Source organism: Centrocercus urophasianus, unplaced genomic scaffold (assembly GCF_019232065.1).
Source record: "Centrocercus urophasianus isolate 14NV4802_14NV808 unplaced genomic scaffold, USGS_Curo_1.0 seq_16, whole genome shotgun sequence".
Lineage (NCBI taxonomy): Eukaryota > Metazoa > Chordata > Aves > Galliformes > Phasianidae > Centrocercus > Centrocercus urophasianus.
In genome coordinates, this window is record NW_024884711.1 from 38444869 (window position 1) to 38468829 (window position 23961).

Below are 23961 nucleotides of genomic sequence, written 5' to 3' on the forward strand. Positions count from 1 at the left end.
ATTTACTTCTGAATGGAATAATGAAAAACAGTAGTGGAATAGGAATAGGAATATATTTGAAGAATTTTTGGAAAATATACAAATCTAAAATTCTTTCAACACAAAAATACAGATCATCTTTTTTTAGTACAATAAGCAAAATCTGATTCTGTCACTTTTAGGATAAAATACATATTTTCAACTGAAGTAATACACAGATTTTATTTAAAATATATGCAAGTAATATACAAAATTATGCTACAAATCTTTTAAATGCCATCAAAAATGATAAATATTTTGCACCAAACTATTTTCTGCTTCTAACAAGAGCGCAACAGAATCAAATTGAGTTTTTCAGATTCCTCTGGCTGAGGTAATGCCCACTTCTTCTTTATATAGTGAATGTCTATCTCTCCAGAGTTGTTGGCCAGCACAATTCCTAACAATCCATTTGTTTTTTCTGGTTCTCCAAGTAGAGCCATAGTTACAACACTGAAATCAAAAGGAGGAAGAGGAGGGTGCTATGATTAATTGAGACAAAGTGTTTTTGCAAGTTACTTATCTTTATCTAAATGATTCCTGGTATATTCTCATTATCGTAGTATAATATTCCTCTACAGAGGAATATTACACTATGATAATATTAATGATACTGTACTACGATAATATTAATATTACTTACAGAGTAAAACTAGTTAAAAAAATACATTTACTTCCCAAATTAGCAGCACTTTGTTATCTATAGCTGGAAAACCAATAAGGAATACTTTTAGTTAGAAAAACATTCGCCAAAATAACTTAAGTCTAAGGAAGAGAGATTCTCCCCAGCACGGAAGAAAGAGAATCCTCAAGACTGTAATTCAGAAAGGCTAAATTGAACTGATTATGGATCAATCTATAGAATACCTACGTATGCTGTGAGTGTAACTCACTACAGGAACAGCACTGTGAGACTGCCCTGGTTTTAGTCTTGGTGAATGTACGCTAGCCAAAAATAATATTGTTTGTGTCAATTAGCCCAATATCTATGTTGAATAACTTTATGTTTACAGGAATCTAAAATATCCTCCAATAAATCTCGTGCATTTTTGGGGCTGATCCTGATTCAGAAAGTTATCTTTGTCCTCAAGCAGTCCACTGATTTCAGTGGAGGTAACACTTTCCTCCACATGTAAACAGCAACTTTTCCACATAAAGAAAAACAGCCGTGCCAGTGATAACATTATTTCTGATTTTCATTTATACTAACACTACTACTTTGTCAGACTGTATAAATAATATGTACATAAGTACAGACTAAAATTACACTAGATGCAGTTTCTCTAAATTTCGCAAGTTTAAAAATACAATTAGAAAAGCAAAGTGTAATGAATATTTAATGTTAAGAAATCTCCACCCAAACTCTAAACAAAATGTAGATCATAAGAATATGAGCATTTTGATAAAAGTATAGTACTGTAATGTACTTACTTCTCGGACGGAATAGTTTGCTTTGCCACAGGAAACAAATCACTTTCCAGAAGATCCCAGATGTAAATATTAGACGATGCATCGAGGACAAAAAACACAGCAGGTCTTGTTAAAGCCCAGTGCAGGGCAATAACTGGCTGCCCATTTGTGCTGTCATTCCACTGCATGAGGGGATACTCTGATGTCATTTGGTGTAACCTAATGCTTCCATCTGAACAGCCAACCTATACCATTGTCAAAAAGAAGGAAACAAGCAGGTTAAAAATCACTTCAATTCCAGGCATATAAATAAAATTAGCTATCTGAATTGGGTGGCACACACCTATTCATATTTCACTGTATAGACTATCCAGATTTTAACTTTTAATGTGACCTTGAGTTCAAAAGCAGCAAGTCTGCACTGAGTATAATAGAGTAATCAAATCCACTGATCTTGGCAGGAAGCTCCAATTTCCCATTTAAAAGTTCTCAAACTATCAATTTCACTGCTATGATCAGCACAACGTGACAACAGTCTGACCCAGGTTGAGGCCTGAGCCTTGAGATCAATTCAGAAGGCTACTCAGTGACACAGGTAAACTGTAAAACCAGGAACAGTTTTCAGGAAAACAGACTGTTTCTCACTGGTTCCAGACATTTTGTTATCCTGTGGTCTTCACCTTCGCTTTAGGAAGACTCTTAGGATTTTCAAATGACAATTACTTTTAAAGATGACTCTACAAATTGTACTTGCAGTCATAAGGATTCTTCAAATACAAACTCTAGATCAGTATCACTTCAAATACATACACTTGTGAAAAAGGAAAAAACTTCCACACAGGTACACAAAAGCTCTGAGAACTGCACACAGTGACACAAGATACACTGGTACACTGTGGTCAAATACATTTTATACCTCAAGTAATCCCAAGGAAGTCATGTAAATCATAGCATATTTAGCAATATGCATTATTTAAGAGAGGATCAAGTACAAGTATATGCAGGGATGAGTAGATAGAAAGTAGATATGGAGCTAGAGTCAATTTACACTGAATAAACTATCACAAGGGAGATGAGTAAAATACTGTGTGTCAATAGGAACTGCAGAGCCAGGTTTGAAGACACCTGATTACATGCAGGATGCTATTGCTGCCAGGTATACCCCAAGAGAAAAGGGTTGTCAGCAGGCCAGCTGCAAGACCATGAAGTGGAAAATATGGCAAGGAATGCCCACAGACATTTCTTTCACAGGTATCTTATTTCCAAAATGATTACCTTACTGAAATACACACAAATAAGAGTGAAAAACAGCTTAAGCACCATCACTGCAAAAGTCCTGCTAGTAATGCTGAATTTCAGTAACATCAGAATAAGGTACAAAGCCAAAGGTATCCATGAGATTCACACTTGTTTTTGTGAGCCTCACATCCTCCACCCTGTACATAAGCAAAGTTAGGACATCAGGACAATATTTGTTTGCCACCCTTCTTTGCAGCTGGAATTAGCTAAATAAATCAATTAACACATCTAGTTAGATTTGTCACACTGGAAAATTTCCCTTGATACGTAATTAAAAATAAACTTGCATTAAGTAAAAATGTTTTCATACCAAAAAGAGTGACTTTCCAAAAGGGAAGAAATCAATTGCATTGATGCTTATTGATCTTATCCCACTCTCCTGGGGTCTGAATAGCTTTGGAAGAACTTTTACATCATGTCTTGTACCACGGCCTACCAGGCCCTACAGAAACAAAACAAAGCAAAAATTATTTGCATTATCAGTATTACAAGATAATGTTAGTAATTCAAAAGTTGACATTTATGTATTCACTTCACAAAACAGCTACCTTTAAAGGTTATTAATAGTTGGCAAAAGTAACCATATTTTGATAGTATTCTCAAATCACAAATTTTATCCACAGTCTCGTGATAAAAATCCAATTAAATGGGTTCACACCCAAAACCAAAAATGACAGCGAAGTGAATATCAGCATATTACTCACAACGTTTGTTCCAACAATGAAATGATTTGGATCAGATGGCAGAAATTTAACTGTCAGTGTTTGAGGCATTCTCAGGCACACATCCTTTGGGAAAAGACTAGGAAAAACAGACAGGTCAAAGATGAGAAGAATATAGTAAAAGTTCTCCCCTAAAGCTATGCATGTATACTACAGAAACTCTTAATCCAAACATGCATGAATAGCTCTAGGAAATCTAGGCATCAAAAAAACCGTAAAAAATAATGTAAATATGGTGAAATACCCCTTATGTAACAGTAAATCAATGAAGTGTGGGGAAAATTAGCTTCATGAGATGCATATGTAAAATCCAAATGCCCCCATTTTCTTACCTCTTATTCAATTCCATGGCAGAGCTATGTACTAACTTCACTTTCCCTCCAGGAATTAAGCCTAAAATTATAGAAATGAATTATTCAAACCGATTCACGCACTCCAAGTAAAACCAAAGCTATCAAATAAATGCTTTCATAATAAAACTGTTTATTGTAGGTGTAGTTTCTAATATGTTAATATGCAAGAACTTTACGTCATTTACAACAATTTGTTTCTGAATTAAAATCTGAAGAGTTCTAACCTTTGCCTTGATCCCTCACAACTAATTACAGTAACGAGACAGTAAGAATGGTTACAAGAAGTTATCCCGTGTTACTTGTTACTGCTGACCAAAATTCTTCAAACTCCACAAGTTCTTGCAAATGAAAAGAAAATGAATGGCAGCAGAATTGAAGTTGTGTTCAGCCCTCCACCATAGCTTTAAAATGCACTCTTCTTCAGACAGAAATACCCAGCGTTACCAGTTAACACAGCCACGTAAGGCACAGGAAATCATAAAGCAAAACTGATCAACAATTCTAGTTAGCAATGCTTACCTGCTTACGTGTGCTCAAAACCAGACCAGAATTTTAATCACAGCCATTTTCAGACAGGTAAATATGCAAATCCATATTTTTTCCAAGAACAAAATATTTTTCTTTGTTTGGTAACTCAGTGAGGACTTTCCCTTTTCCTTTCACAGAATCTCCTTTCTCACACTGAATCAAATACCTCACCGAGAACTTTCACCATCATTTTTGAAATGGAGATACAGGTAACAACAATAGCAATATACAAATTGGGTTGACACTGATGACAGACGAAGAATAGCACAAAATCTCGTATTTCTTCAAGACAAGTTGATGAGGACACACAAATACTTTGTCGTTACAACAGCACAGAATTAGCAGAAGAGATTCAGACAGCAGTGAAGCTGGGGCTCCTGATGCCTACCATACATCCCAAAATAGAAAAGGTATGCCCTATTCAGAATCCATCTTTTTGTCAACAACGTTGCTTTCTCCTACATTATTTGCTGTCACCACAGACCACTCTTCCTCCTCAGTAACTTCACATTCTCAAAAGCTTTATATAGTACTTACCTAAATCAGTTTGTGAACCAGCTAAATCCACTTTCTGTAATTCTACAACTACCTGTAAAGTCAATATTTAACATTAAAAAACAAATACTTACCAGACCTTAAAGTTCTTTAATGATTGTAATAATGTAATGTATGACATACCTATCTAAACATTCCTTTAAAGTCTAACCTTAAACGACTACAGGTAGACTCTCTACTCCCTGTCAATGTTTGCAATGCTAAAAATAGTTTCACATGCCCACCAGGAACTCCCTAGAGGAAGGCAGAAAATGGGAAATCTTTTCCTATACTTACCTAGGATGGTAGCTGGCACCACGTTGGTTTAACAGGGAATCAAAAAAAACAGCAGGATAATCTTATCCAGAGATTTCTACATTTTGCCTCTTCAACATTTATTTCATGTAAATTACAAACATGACTTCTCCCATACATTCAGCACGCTCTCTAAACCACTGTGATTCAAACAAAATAAAGTGCACGAATAACAGCCACGGTCCATTGTTCAACTGTTAGAAATAACTGAACGTGCTCCAATGAAGCAGAACTACTGACTGCATGTTCAGTGATGTTCCTGTTAATAGCTTTGCCTAGCATTAGGGAGTCAGGTCAAACATTTTGAGGAGAACTCCAACAGAAAGACCAGCAATGCTGTATTTTGCAGAGATGAAATTCTCATCAGAAATGCAAAATGTGCATTGCTTTTTTTTATTATTATTCTGATGCTATATTCTACCTTTTCAATATACATATCACTCACCCATGTGTTAAGGATTCCATTTTCATCCATTGAAGCTATCTGAAACGGAGGGCCTGACATTTCTACGGAAGAACAATAACAGTTCATATCCATGCAATCACCTTCATCCTAAACGACATCAAAGGATTTTAAACATTTCCTGGATTAATGCATTCTCTGAAACTTTTGTATTCTTGCAATGGAATTAACAATGTCTCCTTTATCACACTGCCTGAAAATTTGGGAACATAAGGATAAAAGCCCCTTTATGAAGGCTGGTCCTTTAGGCAAAAGGTGCAGGAAGAAGCACCCGTTAGTGTCACAAATTTTAAGAGCTGTCAGATAAGAACATGTTGCTTTAATGATACGAGCTGGAATTTCTGGACATTACAGAAGGATTAAAACTTACATAAGGCAGTTTTTGAGTGATAACATTTGTTGTGGAAGAACAAGATATTGTCTTGAAAATGGACATTATTACAAGCAAGCACTCTCATCTGATGTGAAACTGCGCTGAATGAACACAAGTCAGAACAGAAAATAAATGAGAATGTTTTATGTAACTGATACTAAAAAGAACTTAGAAGGCAGAAGGCAATTTAAAAAACCCTAGAATGTGGCTAGGACATATTTATTTTACTAGACACCTAAAGACTCAGACATACTGATTCTTTGCAGAGCACTTTACCTACCCTCCTGATGAAAGAAGCTTGTGAGACCATAATTCTGTTCAGCATACAGGGTTGAGACAGGTTCCACTGCTAGTATAGGAGAGGTGTGGTTGACTGAATTTAGAATACCATCTGTAAATAAGAACAATTCAAAGCAAACACTGCACTACTTTTAACACAAACAACAAAACTAACCACTTTTTAGCTTATAGTAGAAAACGATGACAAAGATATGCCCAAATAATGAACTCTGTACTGAGTTGCTTTTAAAAAGTCTTTACAAGTTACTTTTAGAAAGTAAAAATACAATACTGCAAACGGGTTTCTAAATTAGCAAAACACTGTTAGATAAATCAGTGTTTCATCATTAGTTTTCACTTCTAATTTTCCAAATTACTGTTGCAGCATTTATGTTGCTTATTACTGTTGCAGCATTTATGTCGCTTTATCACACATTTAATTAACATCTTCCATTTGAGAGCCACCACAAAGAGAACTATATTAATTTCAACCTGCATAAGCTATAGAGGAAAACATAAATCACTGCTTACAAAATAGGAAAGACAAAATTGAAAGTTGAAAGAAAATGGCTTTTCCAAAGTATTATTGACAGTAGCTATCCCTACATAAACAGTTCACCATGTGTTTGACTACCAGCCCACTGTGCAACACAAGTCCAAATGCCTTCATTCTACTAAGAGAAATCAAAAATCTATCAACAACCCATTCACGTGTACTTCAACATGGTGCTGCAATTTGATATGCTTGTGAACAAATTAGGTTTGGTCATTTGTAGCATTTATTTGTAGTGGAACTGCTTCACTGTCCACAAAGTGACTAATGAGAGTACATTTATACCAACCAGTGGAAAATGTTGGAACCCTAAACGTCCAATCAGTTTCACTGAATGTGATGTGAGGATGCATTCTTGTGTCTTCTCGAAGATCCCACACCAACAGTGAACCATCCACTGTTCCAGCAAAAACTAACGTTGTTTTACTGGGACTAAAACAGCAACACAAGACCTGTTAAGTAGGAAAAATATACATCATTGATACAATGGAAAAGATCAGTGATTTGTAAGTCTGAAATACGTTCCTCTTGGGCATCCAGAAAAGATAGATTACAGGTGTGTGCTGCAGGAGGACAATTTAGTTAAAAGTAGGACACCAAACTTCTAGTAGGCCCTCACTTGTCAAGACAGTTGTGTAACCTGCAGGCCCTGCCACAAAGCCAAAGGAAGCAATTCAACTGTTACTCCTCTCTGTGATACAAGATGTCCTGACAACATCTGATCCCCGTTTTACTTCTGTTCACATTTAAACCGTTAAATGCAGCCAACATTACAAAAGCAACAGCAAAACAAAGATCACCACTAAATTCTAGTATTAAGTAGAATACTGTTTGCTCACTAGGCTCAAAAGTGGTTTATTTTTTTGGTTTATTTTTTTTTTTTTTCTTTAAAGACGCTGCTGTATCTTGCAGCCAGTCAAAAAAACCCCAAAAACCAACAACACAGAATATATATATATATTAGTGTTATCTATTCAACTACAAAACATTATTAAAACATACCTCAGAGTCACATATTAAAACTTTCTGAGGACTGGAGGGCTGCCAAATGTTCCAAACACATATGATGCTCTTTCTGTTCAGTAAAGCAACACCTACTTTTTCAGGTAATCCGTGAACAGAAAGCAGTGCCTGCCTCTGAACTTGAGAGACATACAGGCAGGATATCTTCCGATCTAAAACATTGGAAAAAAAAAAAAAAAAAAAAAAAAAATCAAGAAAGAAAAGAAAAAAAAATAAATCACTGGAGATGCAAAATCATACTTAGCTGCCATAACAACAGCTAAATAAGCTAACACAATTATGAAGAATATTAAGAGTGGATTGATTTTAATGCTATTCAAGAAGAGAGGAGGGGTCAGAGAAGGAATCCAAGAGAAAGGAATAGAAAGCAAAAAAGGAATAGATTTAGGAAATTAATAGTATGATTATTCTGGGTGTAAGTAAGCCAGTGAAAGAGTCTGATCTGATGTCAGTAAGTACACTGAAAATTAAGCTGAGTCTCAAATAGGAAACAGCACAGAATTCTTGTTCATCTCACATGCTCATATTAGGATACCTACATTTTGGGTTTATAATAGGTCTTCTTCACATTTCTGGATTTTTATTTTTCTTTTCTCTTTTCATTTGAACTTTTACAGTTCATGTGGGGAAGACACAGCATACTTCAAATATATCAGGCTATATTTTTCCCCGTTCAGTGACTTTGCTTTATTACTTTGACCTTACTTTCAGTCTAAAGAGCCTACATGAAATGACACCCTGTGAGATGGCCTTTCACCAACAGTGCAAGAAGATACAGCAGGACATCCTGCTGATCAGTGGCTATACTTCTGGTTCTGCAGCAGCTAGGATGTAACCTGTGTGAAACCACTCTGTACTGAGTTACAGCAAGATTAGAACAATTAAAGTTAGCATTACATCATCTATATCCTGGTATGTGCTGTTTGTACCTCAGTTATGATAAAAAGCATGATATTTTGCAAAAGGAAGAGTTCAAACTATATACTAAGAAGTGTAGAATAAAGTTCCCTTACCATGGAGGAATGGTTGGTCAGTATTTAACTGGAAACAGCTATCACTAATAGACAGACTGGTTTGTTGAGATCTTTGTTTCCATCTGGGTTGTGCTGCAGCTTGATCTTCCTCTAGCAAAACAGCAATCACCTTCCAAACATAATTACATTTATAGAAGTAAAAGGGTCATCTTTCAGTTTTCCTACTGTAGCTTCAAAAAGCAGATTAATTTAATAAATCTTTACTAACTCTCATGTTTACTTTATACTTTTGCAAATACATCTTAGCACAGATCTGGTTCCATGCCTTTACAGAGAGATTAGCCTCACTGATAGGAAGTACTATTTAGGTAAATTATTTAGATTAGACAGAACAAGTACTGTGAGTGACCTGCCACACTGTATCTTTGTGCACACGGCTCATAAAGGATATTAAGTATGTAAGTATACCTGGCCTGCTGATCGAAGGAAATTTGCTAATCTTAGTGAATCAATTTTGGGTGATTGAGCTCCATTTGCTGACATCTCCTGGCCATTTATGGGACCTAGGAAAATAAAAACAACCCAACAAAACAACAGAAAAGAAACGTGAAGCTTGACTTAAAAGGAAATCAATTAAAACAATAACAACAGTGTTTTAAACACAAGGAGAAAGGCAGGAATCTACTTCTTTTCAGAAGCAACTATAGTATTGAACAACATGCTCTACTGGGGAGCTATATCCACTACAAACAATCCAGGAGGAAGAAACTATTTCTGCCACATATTCTCCACTCTCTCCATCAAGGAACTCAGTGCCTACAGCAGGCTTCTGTCAGCACATTACAAGTTCTGACATTAGGAAGATTCAGTACAGTAAGATTACGTGCAGATCCCTATAATTGACAAACATTAAACATTATTCACCTCCAGATACAAGGGCACTTTCTCCTGGATGCTGTGTCCATTTCTCCAATGTCTCAACTTCCTCAGTCTGAATGTCTCTGTCAAGATTGTCCTCATTACACTGAACATAGGCCTAAAGTATAAAGACAAAGTGAGATGAGTAACACAGATAATAAGGACAACACAGCACATAGAAATATTCATGTTTAAGTTGAAGTGCTCTCTCTTCAGTTCCTGAATTCAGATCTAAGCACATCAACACCAACAGCACAGCCATACACATTTAAACACATTTTGCCCAAGACCATTTGACCTTCTGAAAAAATACAAAACGCTTCATATTATGCGTATAGACCAAACCCAGAACACATGGGACAGGGAGCCAAAAACATACAGAAAGTCCTTCATAAAACAGGGAAGGAAGATCCCTTCTAGCGCAGAAAGGAAATGGCCTATTTGGCCCAAAAGCTTTAATATTATTGCTTTATGGTAATAAAAGACTAGACACGAAAAGTAACAATTTATTAATGACCTATCTCAATAGCTTTAATATCTTCATTTTGCAAGGGGAACTACCCTCCAAAACAAGAAAAGTCATTCTCAGGATGGAAATATTACATTTGTTACTTACCTGCTTAGTGTTCATTTTACCATAGTTCCTGATATACATGTCATACTCATTTACAGGAGGCAAATCCAATAAAGAAAAACTAACTGAGAAGTCCAGATCAATTAGTGGGAGAAGCTCTGCACTCCGTTTTCTGTAGAATACATTTCAAAAGAGAAACACAAAATTAGCTAAGACCAAGTACACTGCATTCCACAAGAAAAGTAACTTGATTTACTGCATTAGCACTATTTAAAAATCCATTTCTCTGTCTGAAACCCTACGGCTTCACTCGTGTAGCTACGTGGTTGATGAAAAAAAAAAAAAAATAAAAAAAAAAATAAAAAAAAATCAATCTTTGTCACAATGGACACAATAATCTTTCCATTCTGATGTCATAAAATTATTAAGACATTTACATTCCAAAAGTTTACTGCTTTAAGTACACATTCATGCTACAGTACAGGTTGCTTGGTAATAGGAACATTTTTGTTGTCTTTTCCCTTTTCCACTATCAGATTTCTTTAATTTACTTAGTATAAATTCAACTCATGCTGTTATGGGCCAATTCCACACTTCAGCAGTGTTCCAGATATATATTTTAGTTGTTATTTCTTCTCAGTAAGATAGTCTTTAAAAAAGAAAAAGATTAGAGTAACATAAGATGGAATGGCTCTTCCAGTGTTTTCTGTTGGATTTTTTTTTATGTATATGGGGAATTTCCACATTTCCCTTTTGCTGCTAAATTATATTTATTGCATTTTCTTATCCACATTATTTTTAATTCCGCTTCCTAAAACATCACCTCTTCAGAACCACTGCAGGAACAGATTGCTGAGATATAATTCAAACTCATGCAAATAGCTTCCTCGTTAGAAATCTTAAATGCCACATTCAGAAAATTCTTACATTAAATGAACTAGCCTCATGGTTACATACACAATTCCAAAGCTGTGCAGCTTGTATATGGGATGCTGTCAGTCTACTTATTGGTAGTAACTTATTATCACAGTATTAAAATTTAGAAACCTTTTCTGCTTCCAAGAAAATGCTAGTTATCTTCAGAGGCTATATACATTAAGCATGTAAAGAAAGCTATAGGCATAGCTATTCATGTAGGTTCTACAAAGCGGTGCTCTATACACTCACATGAATGTGAATCAGACAATGATGGGTGGATCCACTTTACTGGACTTCAGCTGTCTGAAGTTATTTATCTGAACTGCTTGCTCACATTCCCTCCGTAATCAGGAGAGAGTGACAAATAATTCAGGTGATTCTTCAGACAGAGCCTACCTGAATTTCCTAATCTCTCTCCACTGCACATTGAGAATGCCTAGCCAATGAACTCACATGAAATTTGGATATATAAATTTAAGCAGCTTGAGTTAGCCTAGACAATTACATTTTTCTTCTGTGAACACTAGCCACTGATGAGCAGCTACAAAGCAACAGAATCCAGTACTAACAATAAAACTGATTCTTAGATTTACGTACTACTATTGCAGTTTATTTAATAGCAAATTAGAGAGATACACAGTGCTTCAGGTAAATCCTGGAACTACTGGCAAGTTCCACAAGAAATAACCATTGCTATGGTTTCTTTAGCATAGAGTAGTCCAGAAGTCTCAGATCTAGAACATTTTAAAATCAGTAATAACATGTTTTTACACCAACTTGTGTTATTCTGAAAATGGAATACACTGTTTTGGAAACAGTACGTACCTTACAGCACCTCGAACATGGCAAGAAATTACAGTCCAGCAGAGCCCCGAGGCTTGCTCTTTTGTACTGTAAGTCAGTATCTAATTAAGTGACTGAAGAATTACACAGAGAAATGACAATGCTGGCAACTCATCATGTAATAAAATGCTACACAAACTGATACAAAGGTAAATTTCCGCTGTCAAATGACATATAACAAAGCCTGCTTAAGAACTAATTACTTTTAGGTTACAAAATAATACTTGACTCCAAACCTCACAGGCTTCTAAACTTCAGATATTTCAAATATAATGAAAAAAAGACACCTTGCATGTTGACAGCTGACGTGGGTTCTGTAAAGCACACTTACTTCTGCTTACTAGCCATACTCTGGCTACTTTGTCTTTGATGTGCTGTTTCAAAATCCATGAATATTCCACGAAAAGAGTTTCTGGCAGGAGGGTATTGTGTTTCTGTAATATTAAAAAACGCTGAAACTTCTAAATTTTTTTACTAGAATGATTAATAACATTTTAACCAAAATAAAACTTTGGAACTTTATAATAAAAAAAACGTGTAATTTACAAGAATGCAGTAAGTACTGTAATTCAGAATTTGTAATCTCTCTATAAACATTACATATAAGAATTCCATACCCTTCATTAGATCTGGAGCTTCAATAGATTTCTGTTATCAGCTCCATATTAGTAGTAAAATAATAAGAATTGTGTTAATCTACTACAAGAAGAAATCCATCCTGCAAGGCAGTGTTTCTGATTTGTGACGAAAACCTGACTGAGAATCCATTGATACCATAAAGGCTCAAAGAAACACACTGCTCTTCTCCTATGACCATCTTAGCTTTGCCATACTCTGTAATAACTACAGTAAAAACTTGTCCAAGATTCTTTTTCACAAAAGTAGAGAGTGTAAAGGGGAAGCACAGGTGTAGCTTGCTAAATAAAAAGATCTGGGACTCAGAGATATCAGATCAACTAAATGTAAGACTGCACCTTCAAAGTGATACAAAACTACACATGTAAGCAGTAAATGCTTTTTTCACTCCTTCCCTATCAGAGCAGTGACTGCAATCTTGATAAAAGAAGGCCAATGAATGTCACCTGACGACTCAAACTGTTCTAACACATTTCAAAATCCAGACCTCCTCATCCTTCCCTTTCCCAAAATAAGACATATTAAATGTTAGTCTGTACATTTTTATACTTCACATTTTCAACGATTAGTAATGCCTCAGAATCATTCTTTAGCAATATGAGAAGTTTCAGCACTTACCACAAGTGACTCATCTAAAAGACCAGATTTCTGCCTCTTGGCAGACTTCAGGAAGAAATGGCCTGTTTACTCAGAAGCTGTACGGGTTACTCACGCACTTAATATAAAAAGACTGGTCCCTACTCACATACCCATGACTGGTTCCTGGTTTTCATTTCTGATTTTCAGTGGCAGTGAAGTACAGATTCTATCATTTTCTGCATTAATTGCTCTTTGAATTTCTTCAATTTCTGATGGCTTGGAAAAATGAATCTCTCTTAGTTTGTCTTCTGTATCTTCTTCTTCACTTTTGTCTTCATCATAATCATCAAAATCATCTTCATAATCCTTTAGAAGTAACAGTGCTTTCAATAACTAATAAGCATGGATTACAGATGTATTCTTCAAGATCATCTTAACAAATTAGGAAATGCATTCCTAATAAAAATTCTCATCCATTGGCTACAAATCCTCTGACTGAATGGAACTTAAACATAGCTACTACTTCATATAAAAACTACTTCATATAAAAATGCTGATATTGTTGGTATTTCAACCAAGGGAAGAAAGTCCCCTAGTGTCATTCTTCAGTGCCTCAAATAAGATTCTTTTTCCTTTTATTTTTTTTTAATATCCTAAAATAGGGGCTATTTGTTTAGGCAAATTATGTATTCCTTAAAGAACATGGTGGTGTTCAGTACTGTAAATGCTTCATACCCATACAAAGTTGTTTATTTGCTAGTTAGATTCAACACCTTCAATGGCACCCTCAAATTTTCCTAAGGTCCGTATAATCTGTTTTCAAGTCCACCCTTAAGCACATAATAACAATTCTTTTAAACACAGCTAAGATAATTCATCTCATGCTCACAAAATCACTTAACAAAAGATAGGAAGAAGCTTGAGAAGTGCTTGCTTATCTCCACTGAATGCAAAGGGCTACTACAGTGGATACCTCAATGGGCATCAGATACCTCCTAGCCTCAGTGGAGATGAATTCTACTTTAGCTGAACAAAGATGACAACGCTCTTGGTTCAGCTAGCAATAAAAGCTCTTTTAGTATAGTATTTTATCTTTAAACTAAATAAAGGGAACTAAAAATAAGAGAGTCCAGTCAAACAAATAAGTGAAAGGACTGCTATATGTCAGTACTTTTTCCAATGTATTTTTGCATTAAAAAATAATGAGGGCATTTTTTCCTCATTAAATTGGTAATATGCTGCCATTATTTAAGAAGTACAGCATTTTTCACAGAATCCTATTTAAATAATTGAAAGCCACCCAGACAGAACAGGCATCTTATGAAGACTTCAGCAAAAGAGAAAGCTGGTTCCCAATCACCAATGGTATCTAAATAAATACAAAGCAGAGAGTTTCAACATAACATTCTAGTTTCATATTTAGATAGCCTTGTTAAGGTCACCAAAATATGAAAGTAAAGCTCATTTCTGTAAATAAAGTTAACCAATATTTTGACACTTCAGAATTATTTCAAAATAAGGGACAATTTTATGTTTTTACTTACTTCAAAATCATCTTCATAATCTGCTGAAAAGTTACCCAGCTCTGGGTCTGAATTATAGATGTGTGTACCTTTGACTTCCTAAACAAAAGCAGTAATTGACACTGTTACACAGAATCACCAAAATCATATTTTGTAACAACAAAATAAAACTGTTCTATTTTTAAGGGATTACATTAAGGTATCTCCATACCTAAATCATACTGCAGGACTCTATTTGTTGATGAAATAAAGCAGATGTTGGAACCAGAAGAGATACATGCATGCAATGAGAAAATAAGTCGTACATATACAAAACCTTGTTAACATTCAATTCTCTACTATACTTACAGTAAGATTTATGGTATCCCTGAAAAAACTTCAGAGAAGCTGCCTTTAATTTACTGAACTTGTTTAAAATAACTAACATGATAATTACCCCAGTGTAATAAAAAAATCAAACCAAAAACTTAACCAACACACATCAATCCATTCAACCTTCAGTCAGTCACACACTCGATCCTTTCAGGACTGTTCAAGAGCTTCCTGACTCTGCAACAGGACCAGGGATTGCAAACTCATGAAATTCAGGTCAGCAGTTTGTCTAACTGAATGCCTACAATCCCATTTCTATAGCTGCAACTACAGCACGGATTGGTAACTACCTGTTTTTCAAAGAGGTATCTCCAAAGCATTACAGCTCATATGGACACCTTGTTTTTCAGCCATCAAACTGGCAGAACTAGAACTTAAGCACTTGTATTTCTGGCTGCCACTTTCAGTCATTTCCCAGGCCAATCTTGGGATCAATAATAGATTATATTAGTTAGGCTGTCCATCTGGAACAACTTGGACAGAACTGGTCAAAATTTCCCTGTGGAATTTGGCTTGACTGCCTCCTCCTAGTTTGCCTTCTATTGCCAATGAAGACAGAGAAATTAATGCAGAAGACCAAACCTAGAATAATTAAACTACTTATTTTTCCCCACAAATTACAGAGGTAATTCAGGGAATTTTATATCCTCACCACAAACAACTCATACCTAAAGGTGAGCTAAATCCAGGCCTAAACGATCAGTGCAGTGCCAGCTACAACCTGCAACCTCAGCTGTTGGAAACAATGGAGGAAAAGAATAGTTTGAATGAATCAGTTGATCCAGCATGACTCTCCACCACAGTGAAAAGAACTGTGCATATTAAAAAAATGTTGGAAAGCTTCTTTCAGGAACACCTCAGTATTTATGTCTCAGACAGTACTATGCTGGGCACTGAGGACAATTTGCATTCTGTACTGAGTTCAGCTCTGGCCACCCATATTCAAGACAAATGAATGCAAACTGAAACAGAGAGACAGATGCTCAGATGATGGGAGGAATAAGAGTTTGCATTGTAAGGATCATCAAAGGAAGGTCAGAGAAAGAACAGAGATGCCTCCTATAAACTCATTAGGAGAAGAAAGCCTAAAAAAGTATTTAAGCTAAACTTTAGTCCTAAAGCAAGAATAACAGGAATGTATAGGAAACTAGAACATAAGAATAACAGGTAACAGAGATCTTAGAACTGTCTAAGAAACAGATGTATTCACAGCATGAAAACAGGTTTTAATCGAAGTTAAAACATCTGAGTTTGTATGAAAGATAAATGGCTGCCCACAACACGAGAACACAAAAAGCATGTCTTCAATCAGTGCTACCACATTTTCTCTCATCAGAACTCTAACCATAAAAAAAAAACAAACCAAAAACGAACAGCAAATAAGAATGTGGGTTTTGGAGAATGGTTACAAACAGTTCAAAAGATCATAAAATATTTTAAAGCTTTTCATGATAAAATTATGCTGTATCTGCACAGATGGTTCCAAATAAACCCAAGATTATGGAGCCTGCATACTACAGGTGCACCTGTCCATTAAAAAACAAATGAATGAATGAATGAACACCCTGCCTGTTTATAAAAATACTTCTTTCTTGTGGCAACTGTTATAAGTAACATGTTGCACTGCTGGCTGCATTTTGTTTGGCTTACACTACTTTTTATTTGCCTGTGTCAGCTGTTCAGAGAAACTAAAGGTAACTGTAGATTATTTACCTTACATACGCCTGAAGTCCTCCCACCTACTGAGAATTACTTCTTCATGTGTAGTAGATACTGATAAAAGATTAATATATGGCTACCTTTAATGCTTGGCAAATTTATACAGCATAAATCCACTTTCTAATACTACATCCGAAAAGAGAGTTTAATAGGTATCTGAAGATAATATACATAAATATTACCTCAGAATGGTAAAATGGCACTGTATTGAAAAACATACTGTAACTGTTATGAATCCAAAGAAAAACATAACATTTTAAGATCCAAAATCAAGTATTTTTACCTCTTGACTTGCATCTCTTTTCTCTTTTTCACTGATTTTTCCTTTATCTTTTCCAGTCCTACTGAAAAACAAAATGTCAGTTTTAACAGTTAACTCAGAAGAAAGCACGGTTGTTTTTTCTTGTAAGAAAAAAATCAGTTTTTCCTGCAAATTAAAAAAAAACCCTGAAACTTTCCAATACAAACAGGAATATTTCTATAAACAATTTTATAGATCTCTTTTTGATAAAAAAGTAAGAATGAAACCACAAAGAGATCAGACAGCCAAGAACTGCAAAATAAACTCATCCACATGTAATGTCAGTAATTCCAACAATGCAGAAGAATAATTGAAGAGGAAAAAAATTTGAAGCCCATACATATTCATTTTATTAACACCTGCAGACAAGTGGACATCAAGATAGTACTGGTGTAACATGTGCTAATCTATGTAAATCATGGTCTGATATTCAAAGCTGGTGTTTCATTCTGAGGGTTTCTTTGTGAGGACAATAAAATATAAAATCAGGGAGAAAATGGAGAACCACATCTGCTCCTTAACAATTTCTTTGATTATTTCAGAAACTGAGTATCAGACTTTGAGATTGTTCTGAGTTGGTCTTAATATGGAAGAAAGTGCTCATATATACTGGCGGCCAGACTAACAAAGATGAAAAAGCAACAATAAAAACAGGGTTGGTCATAAGCCTTACCTTTGTCCACACAAGTACATAGTGAATTTAAGGTGGTAAAACAACAGCATTTTTGTCTGCTGAGCTAAGTGCCTAGATTAATATATCTGTAGTTTGCAAGGACAGCAAAATTCCTCCCACTACCGTGGTGCAGAAAAAAGAACAAACAGAATATAAAAATGCACATTTTTAAATAAATCATACTGGAGACAAAACACTTGATGCTATGAGATCAAGATTTCATGCTTAATGTTTTAGTGGTGACTGCATCTGAGTAGATGCCATATAGTACACACTCATTTTAAATCTCTGAATTTACCTTACATGCTCATGGCTCATTTCTTCTCCTTGATTCTCCTCCTCTGTTTTGTGTTCACTCTTCTGTAAAAGAAATCACAATATTCAAGTGTCAGAAACACTAGAAGGAAATATGTATATATGCCTATTTTAGTAGTAGTAGTGATATTTAACAGTAAAACAGGTTTATAATAAATTAATTGCAACAACACATTGGACATTGGTCACTGCTTGTAAGAAGTTCTGTGTATTAACTATTTTCAGAATACTCTCCTCTTTACAACTGTGTTAAAGGAAGAAACCAAAATATATGTTATACACATGATATGAGTTTCTCCTGAACATATTAAATACTTGGGAGAGTAAAGGAGAAGGGACCTTGAGCCTTCTCCTTTATTTAGCACAACCTCTAAGTATTAACTTATTTAAAGACTACATTAAAGTTACTACACCAGTTAACAATGGTTTCCCAGTATTTGACTTGACTCTTCTAGTCTATATTATGAAGGTATGCCAAAGTCTGGAAATGTACTCAATAGGTCATTCAAGACAAATTTCCTTTTTATCTATCCACAAACATCAGAAAAAGGAATGTGACTCTGAAACAGAATCATCATCATAGCTGAGCATATTCAGCAACAGCTATTTGAAAAAGTCACTACATCTTAATGCATCTCCAGCCTGCTCTTGACTTTTGAATGTCACAGTAATCAAGAATTTTATTTTAAAAAAATAATCTGACATACACATAAGTTCCCTGTTTGAATTTCATGGGTAGAATCAGCTCTGGGTTCAAACACTTCAATGCAGACGCAGGATTTTAATCTACCAACTTAGCCTCAAATTTCAGAAAATGCTGACATACAATCCTGCTATTTTGATTGTTCACCTTATCAGTAATTATATATAAACAAGAACAAGTGATAAGGTAATGCTTTTAAGTGTAAAAACAAGAACACTAACCCTAAGATCAAGCTTCTTTCTTTCATTTTCCCCACTTTTTACTCTCTTCCTATCTTCTGCTGGTCGTCCTCTGTCTCCATGGGGATATTCCTCCACAGATCTCTTTGACTTATGTCTTTCTTCCTCTTCTTTTTTGTAAGATTTATGACTTCTCTCTTTTGAAAGTCTGTCTTTTCCTGGCCTGATGGAATGTTCTTTTTTTTCCCTGTATCTCCTCTTTTCTTCTTTATTCAATTCTTCATCCTTCTGTAACTTGTGCCCATGTTCACCTCCTCCAAATCTCTCTGCTAAAAATGCATCAATGCTGGTTTTCATATTATTATCCTGCAAAATAAGAAAAAGAACACTGAAGAGCTAAAAAGCTCTACAAGATTGTTTTATCTTACAAATACGTTGTTTAAATGGATAAAAACAGATTTGCTAATTATCTATCTCCATACTGCCATTATGGATCTCCTGGCCAATTTTTTCAAAAGCAATGATGTAGAAGCAAGCTTTGAATTATCACAACACTGCAGATTCCTGTATTTCTTCAGGGGCACTGCACAGTTTACGCTATAGTCTCTTCTGATTACATATTCTTCACATACAAATTTAATTATTTAATTACTAGGTTATCTATCATAAAATAAGGTGTATACCTACCAATATCTTTGCAACAAAGCATAAATAGCAGATGAGAAAATCTAACGAAGCTGTACAAAAATAACGCTATACTTACAACCCCAAAATTCCTTCTTTTTTTAAAGGAATGAAGTATCTCCTTAAAATAGAATGGCTCAGTCATATTTCTTTCTATATTTTGTACAGTTGTGAGAACCCTGCTTTGCATGCAGCTCTTGAATTTCTTGGGGAGCGTGGTCTGGTCCAGTTTCTTTCTTATTTTACCATCTTATCTTACTCCATCACAAAACACTGCATTCCTTTCCCTTACCTTCTTCCCTGTATGTCTCCTTTCTCGCTCTTCACCTCTTGTTTTTTCCTCTTCTAAAAAATATGTAAAAAAAAAAATGCACATTTTGTACTCACACTTTGTACATAATTAACTGTAGAAAACTGCATGTAGAAAACATGATTTCATTGACAGTGACTTTCTAAAACACACTAACTTTCTCAAACAAAACTCAGTTGAAATTCTCTGTACAAAGCTTTCTACTTTCCTGATGAACCCTTCTGTTTTTTTCATAATGGTAAGAGTAACTACACATGCTACTAATGACTATTTGGGATTTAAATGCATCAAGCATCAGAGAATGTATGGGCAGGAAGGTGCTTACCATTCTAGTCAACTAACTAACAAAAACAGTGAAATTAATTATCTTTTCAAAGAAAGGGAAAACAGCATCAAAATTAAAAAATAAAATATATGCCACAGGATTCTTCAAAGATACATATCTCATAAGGTACTCAAACCTGCTTGTCTTCATGCTCTTTGATTTCCTACCTAGAAAACAAATATTTCAAAGTAAAAGAGCAACACAAAGCAACTCACCCAAACGATGCCTGCTTTTTTCTCTTCTTCTGTGATGTCCTTTATCTCTTCCTTCAAATGATTTCAGATCATTATGCATACCTGGTTGCTTTATCTCATGTCTTTTATGCATTTTATCACGTTCTCTATTGCTCTCCCTGTCTTTATCTTTCGGTACACTGTATCTTTCCTTCTCTAAACTCGACTCTTTAAGCTTATCTTGATGTCTCTCTCTGTCTTGATCTCTGCGGTGTTCTTTTCCCCTTTCTCTCATTTTATCCCTGTCTCTTTCAACAGATCTCAGTCTCTCTCTTGTTCTTTCCTTGCTCTTCCCTCTGTCTTTGCGTTCATCTTTATGAGTGCCTACATCATGACCAACCTTCTCTTTCTGCAGTTTCTTTTCTCTGTGCTTTCTGTCTTCATTTTGACTCTCTAACTGTGATGCCTGATGTACCAAAAAAAAACCAAAAAAAAAGTCTGTTAGAAAGAACATGTGAGATTTGTAAGATGCACTTCCAACGTATGGGAAAATATTTTGGTAAAAAAAAATACAGTAGAACTGTGCATTATTCTGTTTACAGTCAGACAAAAAAATTATCCGAGTGTCTTACATCGTTTTGCTCATGTAGAGAAACTGTACATGTTTTTACCTTGTAAAATACATAACAGAAACAAAGAGCAATGATGGATGACTGGACATCCTGTAACTGCCATCAGAATAGAAGACTAGGTTTTATTTGAACAGAAAGCAGAACACAACATAAAAAGTTGTAGAAGAGAATTTTTTGGCATAGATTCTATGAGGACGTTACTATCCCTGTATCTTTTCAACGTCATAAAAGGTTATATTTGAACATTTCTGAAGCATGTTCCAAAACTCCCACTGGTTTAGCTACATCCAAGATTTTGGCTATTTATCTAATGCAAAAGAAATAGAACTTTATTTGATTACAGTCAATGAGAAAAGTGAATTGAACTTTATCCATCTGTTCCACAGTAATGAGAGCCCAATCACTCTATTTCTGGTGGGACCAAAACATTTCAAGCCAAATTTGTTAGCTTTACCTTACGTGGAAGTAGAGGAAATATTACCGAGTATCTAGAAAGCACAAAGTACTTACTGCAGCACTGAACTAATGGGAAGCTTTGAAATGCAATTGGCAGAAAGTTAGGTAACAAACAAGTAGAGTATCTACTGATTATCAATGAAGTAATGAGTATCTGCACAAGACAGAAAGAAAGACGAGCATTGGAAAACAGCTTTTAACAAAATAGTGATGAATGTGAATAGTGTTACTGATCACAGCATGAATGTGTACTTGGCCAATGGATAAAGTAATTAACCAGCTTAAAAACACATGACTAATGTAACAGATAACAGCAGCAATTACAATACAAAATGTAGATGTAGAAAACTGAGTATGTATGTATTAAGCAGAGCTGTAACTTGGATTTGGGTGGTTGGCAAATCAGACCCCACTGTATAATGGGATTCCCATACCAGTGGTATCATTTCCATTTACTTAATTATGAAATCTGAGCAGTAATATTATATGACTTGCATAACTAGAAATGGTTGAATGTGCCAGACACTGGACATAGCTGGACTAGACAGGTTCCAGATAGCCCATTGTGGAAAGAAAGATAATAGCTATGCATTAACAATCTGTACAGTTCGTATTCACCAGAGCAGTTTTAAAGCACAGCAGAAAAAACTTGTGAAGGTAAAGATCCCAGAACACAGAGTTCCAAGTAGAACAAGCAGTCATACCTCTCTGTTTAGACTGTCAGTAGATGCCACCTGTACAAGATAAGTTAATAAAAAAACTAACAGAAATGAAATTACCCGAAGATGTTTCCTAAGTTCTTCTGATTTCCAAGTATCTTCTTTGGTTCTTCTCTAGAACAGAAAAGATAGCAAGACAGTAATCAATTTCAGTGAGAAGTAAATCACTTAAAAATAAATAGCTTTTCAAAGGCAAAAATCAAGATATAGATGATAAGTAATGCCAAATTTTGTTACGTAAACATTAATTTGATTTAGTCAATGTATATGTGTTAAAGTCCTTTCTTATCAGGTTCTTGCAATGTATCTGATTTGACTAGACTTGGAAGTGGCTTGAAGCTTGGACTTCTACTGGATTAACCAGCTGTTTCCATAAAACCTCACGGCCAATGCCTATGATGACAGACAGAACCCTTTCAGGAAGCTCAAAATTCTTTGTTTTTTCAATGACAGCCATTCAATAGTATTACAGACCAAGTGGGTAAACACAGCTGGGCCACACACCTTTGGGAAGTCATCAGTGTATCAATGTTATTGGGTTCAACCCCCAGCTTCTACCTTCTAAGTTCGGGTCAGAGACTTACTTTTTAGTATCTCTGAGGTATGGGGAACCAAGTTCAGGGTTTGAGCATGAAAAATGTGAAAATGTTTGCCTTATCCCATGTCATAATTTCCCTCACTGGTATTTAGGGCTGTTGTGCTCCCTCACTGATCATTTCCGTAAAGACTTTGGCTCCATCCTTTTCCACATAACCTCTTTAGATACTGGAGGGCAGATCTCTTTTTTTCCCTCTGGCTCCAGTGGCTCCCCAGCTGCTTTCCCACTCACATGACGTGCTCCAGACCGCAGCCACCTCACTGCCATCCTCTCATTTCCAACACGATTTGCCCACTTGAGAGCTCTCGAAGAGCTAAAGAACGAGGGCCATTCCTCCAGCAGATAACACGTTATGAGGTTTATTCCATTACAAGAATAAGGGCTTTCTCACTACCACTATTTGACTGACATCGCTGCGCCAACAGAACCGGGAGCCGAAGGAGCGGCGCAGGGAGCCCAAGGGCGAGCAGATACAAGGAACGCGGCCGGCAGCAGCGAGACCCAGCCGGGCGAGGGGACCTCGGCGAGCGGCGCGGCGCGGCACCTCCGGCACGCGGAGCTGGGGCGGCCGGGGCAGAACCGGGCGGAGGAACCGCGCCGCGATCCCGCAGGGCCCTGATGAGGGCTCTCCCGACTCCCGCAGCTCGATCCCTCACCTTATCGCCCTCCATGGCGGGGCGGCACGTCCCACCCTACGCCACCGGCCGCCTCCGGGAGAGCACGAAGGCGCGGTGGCCGCGTCCGGGCCTGCTTAGCAACGAGTGGCGGGCGAGGGCCCGGCCGGGCAGCGCCGCGCGGGGTTGTGGGAACGGGGATGGCGGTGCTCGGAGGGGCGGGAGCGCCGTGTGGGCGCCAGAGCTGCGGCGGCGGGCGGTGCTCGTCCCCGCGGTGGGTTTCCTGGGGTCCGGGGGAGGCTCGGCCCTAAGCTGCTCCGCGTTATTGTGCCCTCCGTTGGCCTTCTATAGGC

The 23961-nt window shown here is 36.4% G+C and overlaps 1 protein-coding gene across 4 annotated transcripts; it reads right to left on the minus strand.

Annotated features, from left to right (window-relative positions):
• Window positions 1–182: 182 nt before the first annotated feature.
• DYNC2I1 (dynein 2 intermediate chain 1) lies at window positions 183–23752 on the minus strand. Of its 4 annotated transcripts, none has more exons than XM_042817096.1 (24): window positions 23651–23752; window positions 22457–22510; window positions 20632–21055; window positions 20074–20126; window positions 19140–19463; window positions 18199–18260; window positions 17210–17267; window positions 14857–14934; window positions 13483–13678; window positions 12429–12531; window positions 10379–10508; window positions 9769–9880; window positions 9313–9407; window positions 8884–9013; window positions 7850–8022; window positions 7137–7299; window positions 6296–6406; window positions 5625–5686; window positions 4868–4919; window positions 3782–3842; window positions 3432–3528; window positions 3038–3169; window positions 1450–1673; window positions 183–471 (listed from the first exon to the last, which is right to left on the minus strand). In XM_042817096.1, exons 1-24 carry the CDS (start codon window positions 23663–23665, stop codon window positions 300–302), a joined length of 3081 nt encoding a protein of 1026 aa, XP_042673030.1. In that variant the 5' UTR covers window positions 23666–23752; the 3' UTR covers window positions 183–299. The 4 variants fall into 4 exon arrangements, with proteins under 4 accessions (XP_042673030.1, XP_042673029.1, XP_042673032.1 ...); XM_042817095.1 differs by having other exon boundaries at window positions 17210–17270; XM_042817098.1 differs by having other exon boundaries at window positions 17210–17270; window positions 20632–20682; window positions 23651–23671.
• Window positions 23753–23961: the final 209 nt, after the last annotated feature.